The sequence below is a fragment of the Macrotis lagotis genome, chromosome X (genome assembly GCF_037893015.1).
Source record: "Macrotis lagotis isolate mMagLag1 chromosome X, bilby.v1.9.chrom.fasta, whole genome shotgun sequence".
NCBI classification, from domain to species: Eukaryota; Metazoa; Chordata; class Mammalia; order Peramelemorphia; family Peramelidae; genus Macrotis; species Macrotis lagotis.
In genome coordinates, this window is record NC_133666.1 from 644,329,857 (window position 1) to 644,344,180 (window position 14,324).

The following is a 14,324-nucleotide window of genomic DNA, read 5'->3' on the forward strand; positions in this document are numbered from 1 at the left end:
AAGCCAAACAAATTCCTTTACTGACCATGTCCCAATAATCCATATCCTGAGTCCACTAACCTCTTGTCAGGAAGTGGGAAGCATGGTGCATCATGGAATCCTGTGGAATCCTTTGGCACAAATTTCTGATCATTGGGTTGGTCATTAAGTCTTTTATTAAACCCATTTGTCTTTGCAATGTTATTGTCTAAAGTGTCCTCCAACAGCTCTGGATTTGAATCCTTATTCTGACAATGAACTAATTAGCTCTGACTTTGGGCAAATTTGTGAATCCTCCTTGGTCTCGGTTTCCCCATCTGTAAATATGGAGGGTTAGATGAGTTTATCTCCAGCTTGTGGAAAATAGTGGGTTTATGAGTCAGGAAGACTGAGGGTTAACTCTCCCCTCCAAAAGGTGTCCACTTTCCTCCTTTGTGAAGTGGAAGATCTCTATCTCTAGGGCAGGCTTGTTGCACAAGTCATCTAAACTGGTGGAGGGGAAAGCTAGAGGCAGACTCTAAAGTCCATCCCCAGGGGATGGTGCAGAAAAGGCAACATTGCTAAAACACATGCAACAGGATGATTCGAAAAAGTTTTTGAGTTCCAAATTCTCTCTCTCTTCTCCCCACCACCACCTTTCTAACTCATTGAGATGGAAATACTTTGATATAGATTATTATGAACCCTTCAGAATTGTCTTGGATCATTGTATTGGTAAGAATAGCCAAATCATAATATGGAAATACGTTAAACATGATTGCACTGTTTAACCTCTATCAGATTACTTGATGTACTGGGGAGAGGGCAGGGAAGTGAGAGAGGTAGGAAAATGTAGAACTCAAAAATCTTACAAAACATGAATGTTGAAAACTTATCTTTACATATAATTGGAGAAAAAAAGAATAGTTAAGTCATTCACAGTTTATCATCCTACAGTATTGCTCTGAGTCTTTCTAGGTTTTCCTGGAAGCATTCTGCACATTACTTCTTAAAATACAATAGTGTTCCATCACATACATATACCACAATTTGTTCAGCTATTCCCCAACTGATGACTAGCCCCTCAATTTCCAATTCTTTTCCAGCATGAAAAGAACTGCTATAAATATTTGTGTACTATAGATACTTTTCCTTCTTGTTTTTTATCCCTTTTGCAATACAGACCTAATAATATTTTTCTTCAAAGGTCAAAGTTTATGCACAGTTTTATAGTTCTTTGGGCATATAGTACCTAATTGCTCTCAATGAATGGATCTATTATTTTCCTTTTTTTGTATATATTATATTGTATTGTATTATATTATATACTTAGTGTAATAATTCCTCTTTTCCCCACCCCATCACCAATTTTCTGCTTTCCTTTAATCTCAATTACATTGGTTTTGTTTGTGCAAAGCCTTTTTAATGTAATCAAAATTATAATTTTATTTACACCTCATATTGCTGTCTCTTATTTGGTCCTAAATTCTTCCTTTATCCACCTATCAGACTGGCTAACATAACAAATATAACAAAAATATAACAAAGACAATGCCTTTATTTCTGTGAAAAGTGTTTTGTAATTGTTCATGTAATTCCTAGTTTGTCTTAGCAGGTAGATTCCCAAGTATTTTATATTATCTGCAGTTATTTTAAGTGGAATTTTCTATCTTTTGTTGCTAGACTTTAGTAATTTGTAGAAATGCTAATGATTTATGAGGGCTTATTGTATATCCTATAACTTTGCTGAAAGTGTTCATTGTTTCCCCTAGTTTTACAGTTGAACAGAAGCAGGCTTCTATTACTATCGTACTGTCGGCAAAGAGGGTTACATACATCACTCTTATTAACACATTATCTTCTCTCCTTGGGACAGGATTGTGGAGGTGGAGCAGGAAAACAAGATGACACCTGGCAACCTGGGCATTGTCTTTGGGCCCACGCTCCTACGCCCCCGGCCCACTGAGGCCACCGTGTCTCTCTCCTCGCTGGTAGACTACCCGCATCAGGCCCGCATTGTGGAGACCCTCATCACTTACTACAATGTCATCTTTGAGATCCCAGTTGGGGAGGTGCAGGAAGAGAGCCCCAGCAATGAGGTAGGGATACTGAGGGAACTCCATGGTCATAGGAACCTTTCTGCCTCCATGGGTAGGAGGAAGGCCAGAAGCTTTCCTATGGCAAAGTCCCACGGGATCCCGGGATGCTTTTTGCCTGTAGAACAGATTACATATACACTGGCTATTCTTGTGCTTGAGAGTCGGGATTATCTTTATTGCTGTTATGGATCAATATTAATCCATATTCTGAATCATGACTTTAATGAAGGGAAATCTCCTTTTCAGAAGCAGTTTCAACCTTATAACTTGCTTTCCTCACAATAACTCTGTGAGGTAAATTATTAGTAGTTCCATTTTAAAGATGAAGACACTGAAAACACTTTCTGGGGAGAGTTAAGTGATTTGCCCATGATCAGATAGCTGGCTGAATTTGAATTCAGGGCCCCTTATTCTCAGTTCAGTACTTCCCATGTTGTCTCATCCACTCTTCAGGATGGAAGGACCTGGAGAGGTCATCTTGTCGTTCTCTGTAAGCCAGGTCCTCATAAACCTTCCCAGAACGACAGAGCAGTGACTGAGTTGGAGCGGACAGCCTGGGGTGTGAATGGAGAGCTTTCCTTTTTCCCAACTTCTGCCAGCCCCACCTTCTCCTCAGAATGTGCCAGTTTGGAGATCATAACCCTCACATGCCCTGCTTGAACACCCACACTTAGTAGCTGGGTGACCCTGGATGAGTTACTTAATCTGTCTGCCTCAGTTTTCAAAACAGTAAAATGGGGATGAGAATAATAGCACCATCTCTCAGGATCAAATGAAATAATATTTATAAAGTACTGGCATGTAGAAGCCACTTAATACTTGTTTCCTTTGTCCCTTTCTCTTGAGCTTCAGTTTTTCTCTTCCAGCCTCACTTTCTCCTCTGGAGCCATCTGAGTCCAGTGGCCAGATATGAATCAGGAGGACTGGAGGTGGTCTTGGATGCGAGGCAGTCAGGATTAAGTGACTCGCCCAAGGTCACACAGTTAGTTAGTGTCAGTTGTCTGAGGCTGGATTCAAACTCCTGTCCTCCCGACTACAAGGCCAGTGCTCTATCCATTGTGCCACCTGGCTGCCTCAGACACTTAATAGCTGTGTGACACTGAGCAAGTCACTTAACCCTATTTGCCCAAGTTTTTCCATTCTGGAAAATGAACTGGACAAGGAAATGGCAAATATCTCCATTATCTTTCCCAAGAAAACCCCAAATAGAGTCACGAAGAGTCAGACATGACTAAAAACAACTAAATAGCCTCAAGAGGCAGAGTTCTGAGCACGATCAATTTATTAGTAAAGTGAATTTACTAAGAAATAGGATCTTGGCTTCCCCAGCAAAGCTAAGGCCTTAAGGTAAGGAATGGCTACTCTTTAGAGGTTTCAGGTTCATCCTGTAAATAATGGGACTTCAGAGGCAGGGAAGAAATTATGATTGGTGAAAAATTGAAAATGAAGGGCTAGCACCAGCTCCCTCCTTCCCTCCTGTGACTAAGAAATGTTCATTGCTAGAGTCTGCTTGTGAGATTAGAGATAGGAGATCAGAAGTCTTTGAATAACAAAGCAGACATTCTTCAAGAGTCACAAATGTCTTTGACGTTAAAATAGATATTAGTGATTAACAAGTGAACTGGATTTCTAAATTTAATCCAGAACATTCATTTTTTTAATAAATTTGAGTTCTAAATTCTCTCCTTCCTTCCTGAGATGGTAATATGATACAGTTTGTTCTTATGCAATCTTCTAAAAGATTTCCATAGAAATGTCAAACTAAAAAGTCTTTCAGCCTACATTCAATTCTTTGCCACCATAAAAATAGCTGTTATAAACATTTTTGTGTATATAGATCCTTTTTTCCCCCATTCTTTGTGATAGAGACTTAATAGTGGTATTGCTGGGTTAAGAGATATGCACATTTTTATAGCCCTTTGGGCATAATTCCAAATTGTTCTCCAGAATGGTTGAGTTGGATTAAAATTCTACCAACTATCCCCTCCAATATTGATCATTTTCTTTTTCTTTCAGATTAGCTTATAATCAGATAGATATGAGGTAGTACCTCAGAGTTGTTTTAATTTGCATTTCTCTAATCAATAATGATTTAGAACATTTTTAAAAAGACTATGGAAAGTTTTGGTTTCTTAATCTGAAAAGTGCCTTCATATCCTTTGACCATTTGGAATGCCTCATATTTTTATAAATTTCACTTAGTTTTCTATATTTTTTTGCAAAACATTTTAAATTTAATTTTATCCATTTTGCATCTCATGATGCTATCTTATTTGGTCTTACATTCTTCCCTTATCCAAAAATCTGAGGGAAATTTCCCTGCTCCCTTATTGGCTTATGGTACTACCCTTTATGTCTCAATCATGTACCCATTTTGACCTTATCTTGGTAAATGGTGTGAGATGTTAATCTATCTCTAATTTCTGAATGGAACTTGAATTTTCAGTCTCAACCCTTCGGGGAGCTCTGAGGTGTGGGGGGGAGTGTTTTTTTCCTCCATTTTCAGGGTGGGAGAATGTGGTATATAATAAACTGAGACAGGGAGACCTGGGTTTAAGTCCTGCTTTTGACAGGTATTAGTTTTGTTGCGGGGGGGGGGGGGAACCTAAGGCTTAATATGGTGCATAATTAATATTGATTGATTGATCGTGGTCCTAAGCAAGTCATTTAATCTTTCAGACCATCTAGGTCTGAAAATTGAAGAAAAGGAGTTGTCAATCTACTTTGTTGGTTGGAGTTTCCTATACCAATCAGTGGGCCCAAAACCCCACCCAAATTTCTCTGGAGTATAACTTGGTCTTAGCTATAGAGACTGTGATGCTCTCCTCACTACTACCAACTTCTCTCTAGGACGAACCATCTTCTCAGCATCCTAGGGGTGAGATTCCTTTCCTGGAGGTGAGTGGAGATGGAACTGACCTGGATTTCCAAACAGATGCATATGGAGGTGAGTTAGATCATTATGTATGGTCAGCCTTGGTGAGAAGGGTCTTGGAGGTGGTCAGAGGACAGTGGATGAAATTGGATTTGTGGTGTGTGAGAGAGGGATGAAGGGTGGACACTGAGGTTGCAGGCCTGGGTGACTGGATTGTGGTATTCCTGCTGGTAATGGTGATGTTTGGTAGAGGGAAGGAGGATTTGTGGAAAGAGATAATGAGTTCTGATCTGGACACAGTTAGTTTTAAGGTGTCTATGGGATGTCTAGTTTAAGATGTTCAGAATTCCTTTGGTGATGTGGGACTGGAGGTCAAGAGGGAGTCTGGTTGGATCTCTAGATCTGGTGAAAGTTGATGAGATCATCTAGTAAAAGAGTATAGAAAGGGAAAGGAGAGGGCCCAAGACAGCTTTCAGTACAGAAAAGGTGAAGATCCAGCAAAGGGGATTGAGGAGCCAAAGAATGAGTAGAGGGTACTTACTATTCCAAAAACTTAGAGAAGACAGACTCCAGGAGAAAAGGAGAATCGATCAGTTCAAAGGTTGCAGAGATCAAGAGAGATGAGGACTGCGGAAAGGTCATTCATTACATTTGGCAGTTAGGACATCCTTGACAACTTTGGAGAGAGCAGTTTTGCTACAATAAAGTCAAAAGCCCAGTTGTAGAGGATGAGGAGTGAGAAAAGGAGAGGCAGGATGAGCACATTTGTAGGCAGTGGGGAAGGAGGCCTCTCTCTGTATTCCTAGAACATTGCATGAGGTCTGTCCTATCAGGTAACTAAGTCATCTTTAGGCAGCTTGGTGATGCAGGGCCCTGCTCTCCAGTCAGGAAGAGGCAAGTTCAAATCCGGTTTCAGATACTACCTGTGTGACCTTCAGCAAGTGACTCAGCCTTTCTGCCTCAGTTTCCTCATCTGTAAAATGGGGGTGATAAACAATAGTATCTACCTCCCAGGGCTGTGGTGAGGCTCCAGTAAGAATGATGAATGTAAAGCACTTTGCAAACCTTTTGACGTAACTGCTGTTATTCTTTTTCATTAATGCATGTTGGCTGACTTCTTAACCCCTTGTAATTTGGTTTCCTCTCCCACCACTTATACACAACTGCTCTTTCCTGGGTTACTAATGATCTCTAATCCATTTTTATTTTACTTGACCTCTCAAGCCTGGGATGCTGTGGACCACTCCCTCCTCTTCCTCCTGCTTTCCCTTCCCTTTACTTCTCATTCCTGTCCGCTGTTCTTTCTTGGTCTGCTTTGCTGAATCAACATTCATCCTTGCCCCCTGATTGGAGGCGTCTCTCCTTCCCCCCACTCCCATCCTCTTCTCTAGTTTCTCTCCCTTAGGGATTTTCATCAGTTGCCCTGAGTTCAGTTAGCATCTCTGCCCAGAGAACTTTTTTTTAGGTTTTTTTTTGTAAGGCAAATTGGGTTAAGTGACTTGCCCAAGGCCACACAGCTAGGTAATTATTAAGTGTCTGAGACCAGATTTGAACCCAGGTTCTCCTGACTCCAAGGCTGGTGCTTTATCCACTATGCCACCTAGACGCCCCTGCCCAGAGAACTTTCAAGGCTTTTATCTCAAGGTTAACCCTCATTAGGGTTCTAAACTCCAGGTCCACAGCACCAATTGCTTGTTGGATAGTTCCATAGACTTTCCAAACCCAAACTATCTAAAATGAGACTCATTTCTCTTATTTCCTTAACCAATCCCTCCTCCAAAATATCCCTATTTTATTTGAAGGTGCCACCATCCTCCCAGTCACTCAGGTCACAACCTTCATAACTTCACCCCCCCATAGACATTTCTTAATTCTTATCGAATCTGTGCCTCTCTTGACTCACATACCTGTTCCCTTCCTCAGGTCCTCATTCTTGCCAGGGTGGCTGCAGTAGCCTTTTTTTCATGTCCCTTCTTCCAGTTCCCCTCACTCCAATCCATCCACCATCCAATGGCCAAAGTAATTGAGTTTCTGAGGCATGGTTCTAACCATGTCTCTTTCTTGCTTTATGAAAAAGCTTCAGTGGTTCTGTCACTTCTAGGATAAAGTAAAAACTGACTTTGGCATTTAAAGTCCTCCACAAACTGGCTCCCACCTATCTTTTGAGACATTTCATATCAATTTCCTTTATAAAACCAAACGAATCCAATTGGCCTGTTCTTCTTTGCTGGCATCTTGCACTCCTGTGGTCTGAGTTCCTTTGTCATCCAGTTAGAATTCTTTCTTGAAGTCCAAGGGAGCTCAGAAGCCAAGTAGTCCAAACCACTTATTTTACAGATGAGGAAACTGAGGCCCAAGAAGAGGTGATGTTATTAGTGTTTTCTTCTGAAGTGATGTTTATCTACTTAAATGTCTAAGTTATATCCCCTAAAAGAAGGCAAGCTCTTTAAGGAAAGGAACTAGTTTTTTGGTTGTCTTCCACAGCTCTAGCATGTGATTTGCTATATACATAGTATTTTAATAAAATGTGTATTGAATGACTACATATAAAGTTGTTGTTTCTTTTGGTTTTCCCCAGAATCCATTAATCGTTCCAATGACTCAGACTCGGAACTGGAAGACAACTCAGACTTGCAGGCCTCTGATGGTGCCAGCTCCCTGCACCAACGACTCAGCCTCTTGATGAAGCAAGAAAGTGAGACTAGCACCGAGGAAGGGTCCCAGAGTCATAGTGAAAGTGTGGAATACCTGGACCTAGTCAGAGGGGAGCAGAGTGATGGGGATGAAGATCAGGACCCAAGCAGAGAGGTCTTGCAGCTATCATCTTACAACACCAATCAGTCCAATAACATCCTCCAGGCAGGGCTTAACTCTGCCCAGGAGGCACGGGCAGGTGGCTGGCAACTTCCTGCAGTCCGGCTACGTGGTGGGAAGATCACCATGGGCACTCACAGGGAAAGGAGGCCAGAGTTTGTTTGAACTTAAGCTGTTAGTAGAGCATTTGATCTCTGCAACAGAATTTGGGGAAGTATTAGATCCATGTGAGACCAAAAAAACTGGCATGAGGAACTCCACAGTTGGTTCTAGCTGGAAGTAGGGCTGCTTCAGATGTTCTCCACAAAGACAATTTTGTCTGAATATAGACTAGATATATCTGCCACAGCTCAGGTCATCCTACCTTGTCACCTTTTCCCTGTTCGTCACTTTGGGAATTCCAATGAATTTAATCTTTTTTCTCCATGGATCTTGAAATATTTCCATCCTGGGATTCCTGATTACTGTTATCTGGCCTGCTAGTTCAGAGGGTCAGAACTCAGTTTTAAAACGGGTTATTTTTTGCATATGAATTTTTTAAAAATATTCTTATTTTTTATTTTTATGGTGTAGGGAGGCAAGGGAGCCTTCAGGGGAAAAAAACAGAAGTGGTGTGACAGTGAGCCATCTTGGATACAGTGCCCCCAGAGGCCCAGATGCCTTGCCCTTAGTGTAATTAGAACAGGCATGAGTAGGCAGGTTCCTTCTCTTTTAACAGGGGTTGGTCTCATAACCTCTTGCCAGGCCCCCGGTGGGCCTAGGGTGACTGAAAAAAAGGACCAGACTTCTGGGCTACAGCTCTGGTATAGCATTAGCCTGGGTGGGAGAACAATCACTTTTAATTATTGCAAATTATATGGAGATTTTGAATTCTGCAAATCTGATCCTTCATATGTAGAAATTAAACCAAAATCCATTTCTCCTCTAATTCAGACCTAGCCTTTAATCTCTACACCAAAGATACTTCTAGTGGGGTGGTCATAACTAGAGTTACTGCCTAGCAAGACTGGTTTTGCAGACTGGAAAAATCCCTTTCCAGTTCTGGACTGGTCTAGTACATACTATGAAGTGTTAAGCGAGTGTCCTGAGCCAGGAGTAGTTTTGCTGTGACCTCCCCCAAAGAAGTCTAGCCCAAGATACTTTAGAGCATTTCCACACGGCAGCAGTGGCAAATGTCATGAGAATGCCGGCAGGCTCTCAACACCTTGAAGCTGACCCTTATCCCCAGTGGTTCATATGCCATCCTTACATAGCTGCCGAAGCCAGGGTCTCATTTGTGCTGGAAATTATAACACATGTATGTACACAGACACATAAACACTGCTTTAAGGCTTACAAAAAGCTTTTCTCCCAGCAGCCCTGAGGCATAGGGCTAGATTCCTCTCCACTGACCCAAGAGGTGAGAATGGCGCCCCAGTCTTGACCTTGGGCCTTTTCCCTGGGCTCTGTTGAGCAGAGCGCAGCTAGGTCTGACTTCACCCCTTAGCAGGGGGATAGGAAGCTTTCTTCCTGCTTGGCAGAAGTGCACAGAAAAAAGGAAAGCTTGGTCTTAGGCAGCTGTGGGCAGGACATGTTCATTGCTATAGATGCCCTCCATCTGGTGGTTCATGGAAACACAACATTCATGGTCTGGAGAAATGTTTCATTCATCTTGCTGGGGGCCAAAATGCACATTTAAAAATATTAATACCTTTGCTTAAAATAAAATTTGGAGCTCATTTTCTCCTCTGGGAGAGTAACTTCTTGTTGTCGCCAACCTCTCCTCAAAGGAAGAGAATTTCACTCTGATTTTAAGACAGGAGTAGTGGGAAATCACCAGCTCTGAGCTACACCAAAGATCTAAGATTTCAGATTCATGGGCTTATGCCAGCACTCAAGCCCTGGACTCCAAAGGAGAGGAGAAGCACAAGAGCAAAAGATCCATCCTCCATCTTGGAGTAGATGACCACCTTTTAAAAAATTTTGTTTTAGGCAATGGAGTGATTTGCCAAAGGTCACACAGCTAGGCAATTAAGTGTCTGAGGTCGAATTTGAACTCAGGTCCTCCTGACTTCAGGGACAATGCTCCATCCACTGCACCACCTAGCTGCCCCACAGAGAAGCATCTTTAAAGGGTTTAAGACCACCAGCTATGTATGGGGGTCATCAGGGTAGACTAGGCCTTTACCCTCCTAGGAACCAGTTTACTCTGTCAGGGCCACAAGAGGGCAGACTTATTTTTCCTTATCAAAAGTTAAATCTGGTAAGTCCATCTAATTCTAGTTGTCCTCTGAAAGAAAGCAGAATGTTCCAAAGGCTTCTCAAAGCTGCTGTCTCACATTCTACTAGAGACCTAAGGAGACAACAGTGGTGTCTTCCCTCTCTGCCAGACCTGCCTCTCCCTTATTTCAAAAGCTGTATGCTGGTGGATCTTATGCTTAGAGCCTCAAAAACAGATTTTTCTACCTTACTCAAGTACAAAAGGGCCAGAGTCATTTTAGAGGCCCTAAGAGCAAGTTCAGTGATAAGCATCCCCAAGCATCCCCAAGCACCAGCACTGCTTGCCATTCTCAGCTAGGCCACTTGTTGGAAATAGCTATCACCCTCTTTTGTGCCCTTTGGAATCTCAAAACAGTTCATCTCAGAAAGTTTTTAAGAATTTACCCTCAACTCTCACCTTCCTGATTCGTTGATACTAATTTAACAACCTGAAAAGCAGATCTTGTTTCCTTCCCAAAGCAATACCAACCACACATTTCAATTAAACTGTTTATTAAATGCATGTCACAGACAAAGCACTGTACTAGGCACTTGGGGATACAAAGATGAATGAGACTTCCTATCCTCCAGGAACTTTGTCTAAAGTGGGGGGATATGACACACATTAACAAGTAAAATACAAAGTACTAGGAAAAGAGGGTGGGAACTTTCAAAGGAAAAAAAAATGTTTGCACAGTTCTTTTAAGGTTTGCAAAGTACTTTTTATATCCATTTCATTATCACAAAAACCCTTTGATAGGTACTGCCATTTAACAAAGAAAAGATACTAAAGGCTTAGTGAGATTTCACTCTTCTCATTCCAAGTCCAGCACTGTTTCCATATAACGCATTTTTTTGCTTTTGTGGAAAAATGGGGTTAAGTGACTTGTACAAGGTCATACAGCTAGTAAATATCAAGTGACTAAGGCTGGATTGAACTCATGTTCTGCCAGAGCTGGTGCACATATTACATTACTCTTTTTACCATGGATAAACTTCATGGAAGAAATGCACCCTCTCATCCCCCCTCCACAGAAAAGGATGACAAGGATGTTCCAGATCTTACATAAAAACTCTAAAAGGCATTCTTTCAGTGCAGAATAAACATTAGTCATTGCACAAAAAGAAATGACATGAAAGGTCAAAAATGAGTTGATTGCCATTTATCCTAGAGATATCCAAGAATTGCCAATGACTTTAGGCAGGAAAGATAGCAAGATCAGACCTGTATATTAGATTATTTGACAGCTCTGCAAATGGTGGCTTAGAGATCAAGACACAAGATCCATGATTTATGTTTTATTTTGTGACCTATTATGCTCCTCACCATTCCTGGCCAAAAAAATCCAAGGCCAATTCTCTGTCTTCAATTTCAGTCCTGTTGAACCAATGAGAGGGAAAAACTCATGCTTTCTTCCTTGGGTTAAGCAGCACACACAACAATCCACAAGTAGATACAAATAGGTGGCATAGAAGTCAGCCCTTCTCTCAGGTCAATCTGCCTTGCAGGACGATACAGAAGTCAGGTGAACAGACCTCCAGGGATGCTGAGTAATGTGGAATAATGGAAAATCAATCACTAAGCATTTAATCTATTCCTCCATGTGCCAGCAGTATGCCAAGTAGTAGATATAAAGGTACTAATGTCCCCGCCCTCAAGCTAATATTCCAGATGGGTAGACAACACACAAATATATATAAAATTAAGAAAAGGTGGCACTGGTAACTGAGGAAATTAGCAGACTTCATGAAGGAGACAATATTTTCAGAAGCTAAGATTTTAGAAAGAGAGTGTTCAGGCAAGGGAGCTAGAGCTTTGTGTATGCCAAACAAGAAGGCCAGTCTGGCCTTCTTAGGAAAGGAAACAGTGCATCCTAAGGACCAGGCTGAGAATTACAGGGCTTGAAAATGACAAAACACAAACAAAAACCCCAGTTTATCTGATCCCAAAGGTTACTGGAGGAGTTAGAGAATGTGCTTGAAGTTAAGTACTTTGGCAGGACAGACCTTGAGGCAAAAAGACCAAAGAGGAGAATCAGAGAACAGAGACGGATGGAATCCTGAATGGCCATACAGGTCTCACTCTACCCCAAATCCAGCATCCTTTTACCATCAAGGTCCAAGACAAGAGACTGTGCTTTTGTTTGCCTGCTATACACCAAGGAAAATGCTACAGCTGGGACATTTCAAAATAGGCCACAGGTGGCTTAGGCTGGGCTTAAAAGGGATTTGTCTCCCAGCAACCCATCAGGCCAAACTTAATTAGTGAGATTTATGATTCCCTTCTGGTAAAATCTTCCTCCAATTCCTCACAGAATGGACATGAGCCTCAGAGACTGTGCCAGGAAAAGCTTTAGGTCTGGGGGAGGGCCCCAAGAGTTGCTGTCCAGTGCTGGCTACAGTACCTTCTGAAATAGCTGACTGAAGTGTGTGGGCAGGAGAGGGCAAGACAGGATAAGCCCAGGAAAGAGAGCTGAAAGGGGGGAAAGAACAAGGGGGGGGGGGTTGCACAAAAGAAGATGAGAAGAGGAAGGTCAGGATGTTAGATGATTTGTCTAATAACCCAGTACATAGCAGAGCTAAGATGTAAACTCAGCTAATTTTATTCCTTTATCTACTGTATTAATGATATATATCAGTGGAGGAAGCATATGCAAAAGGAGTTAGGCTTTCTGTATTTTTGAGATACAACTTGATACAACTTATGACTGACTTTCAGCCCTTTGTGGTAGGCTAAACAAAGACACAGTCCTGCTCTTATGATCTGCTAGTTTAGTAGCAAAAGGTAAATTGAAGTCAGCCAAGGAGGGGTGGGTATGGACAGGGAGCACGCAAGCAGCCTGGAGGGGCAAGGAGCAGGGGCCAAGGCCCTGTGAGACCTCTCTTTTTTTCTTGTTGCAGTCTCACAAAGTATCCTGTGGTGAATACTGCCTGAAAATACCTGAGGCACCTAGCCAAGTACAAGCCAGAGATTCCCCTTCTCCAGGATCCTCAGGGCACACACACACATTCTGTAGTCTCAACAGAAAGGAGTGTCCTCAGATATGTAGGTGGAAGCCTCCTAACTTTGCTCACTCCTCCAATCCCTAGACCCCAGAGTTGTCCCTGAGAAACTAAAACTGGAGGACCCTCAGAAGGTACCAGACCCACAGGATTTCCTGATGAAGAGAAGATAAGCTTGGAAGCCTGAGTAGAATGCCAGGCTTGACTTACCCTTGAAGGTGGGCATCCTCAGGTGAAGAACACATTCCCCCCTCCCCACACCAAATGCTGTTTGGACTTTACACAGCCTTTACACAGGCTGTTGGACTAAAATTAAGCAAATAGAACTCTTAAGAGAGGTAGGTCCTAGGACTGTCAGATCTGCCTGTTGTCTGCATGGTACTGTTGAGATGAATAATTTCAAGTGGGAATGGAGGATGTTGAACCTGGAATGACTAGAGCCCTCTAGCTTCTATTTCTGCTCCCCACAGGACTCTAAAAGAAAAGATAGCTCCAAATAAATGAAGGGCAGTTGAACTAACATCCTAAATACTAACCACCCCAAACCCAAGTAAGCATCAGGATGTTTGAAAGGAACATAAAATTTTTTTCCAGCAAAAATTCCAAAAAGCACCAGGCCTAAAAGAACAGCCCCAACTTACGTCTCAGGGAGTCAGCAGTTATTGCACTAGCCGGTAAGTGATATATCTGCCTGCAGTCTCACTGGGTCTAATGATCTTCACTACCTATAAATCCAAAAGGAAAAGCCCATCTTTATTTGTTGGATATAAAGAAAAAAACAAAATATAAAATACAAATATGTTCAGATTTAAACTCAAATGTCATCTTTTCCATGAATTTTAACTCATCCCTTCCAGACAGTGAATGATCCCCCCCCCCCACCTCATCCCCATGTAAACTCAAGAAAGCATTGGTGGTACAGTGGAAACAACATTGGATTTGGAGTTCAACCTGGGTTAAAATTCTGGTTCAGCCAATTAATTTTACTAGCATGACCCTAAGCAAATCACTCAAACTCTTGAGGGCTGTAGCTTACTTGTAAAGTAAGGAGATTTCTAATCTTTCAGTTCAAAACTATAATCTCAGAAATTTTTCTAATGCACTCAACATATTCTGTTATTTCTGCCTCTCAAGAGAGGGAGAAAGCACTAATAAAGGAGCAGCAGAAAAGTGCACCTGAAGGAGGAAGGATCTGAGCTGAGCTTCAAAGAAAACCTCAAACATTCCCTGTTAGGAAGGTAAGGAGGGAGTGCATTTCAGATGTGGAGACCATTTCCTCCTTGTAACCAGAGATAGGAGATGGATGAACAGCCAGCAGCACAATCTAACTCACTCAA

At 41.9% G+C, this 14,324-nt stretch overlaps 2 protein-coding genes across 11 annotated transcripts in view; one reads left to right on the forward strand and one right to left on the reverse strand.

Moving 5' to 3' along the window:
- The window catches only part of ARHGAP45 (Rho GTPase activating protein 45), an 80,231-nt gene extending 67,796 nt beyond the window's left edge, over nt 1-12,435 (forward strand). For 2 of the 4 annotated variants that reach the window (XM_074204513.1, XM_074204512.1), the window contains exons 21-23: nt 1,835-2,057; nt 4,908-5,004; nt 7,511-12,435. In XM_074204513.1, the coding sequence (XP_074060614.1) occupies nt 1,835-2,057; nt 4,908-5,004; nt 7,511-7,911 (721 nt within the window). In that variant the 3' untranslated portion in view covers nt 7,912-12,435. The remainder of the gene's footprint in view (nt 1-1,834; nt 2,058-4,907; nt 5,005-7,510) is intronic. The other 2 variants (XM_074204510.1, XM_074204511.1) reach the window with 1 other exon arrangement.
- Nucleotides 1-14,324, reverse strand: part of POLR2E (RNA polymerase II, I and III subunit E) — a 34,168-nt gene that overhangs the window by 577 nt on the left and 19,267 nt on the right. For 6 of the 7 annotated variants that reach the window (XM_074204515.1, XM_074204517.1, XM_074204514.1 and 3 more), the window contains 2 exons: nt 13,629-13,712; nt 11,271-11,531 (listed from right to left, as the gene is read on the reverse strand). In XM_074204515.1, the coding sequence (XP_074060616.1) occupies nt 13,647-13,712 (66 nt within the window). In that variant the 3' untranslated portion in view covers nt 11,271-11,531; nt 13,629-13,646. Of the gene's footprint in view, nt 1-11,270; nt 11,532-13,628; nt 13,713-14,324 lie in introns of those variants that run through there. The other variant, XM_074204518.1, reaches the window with a different exon arrangement.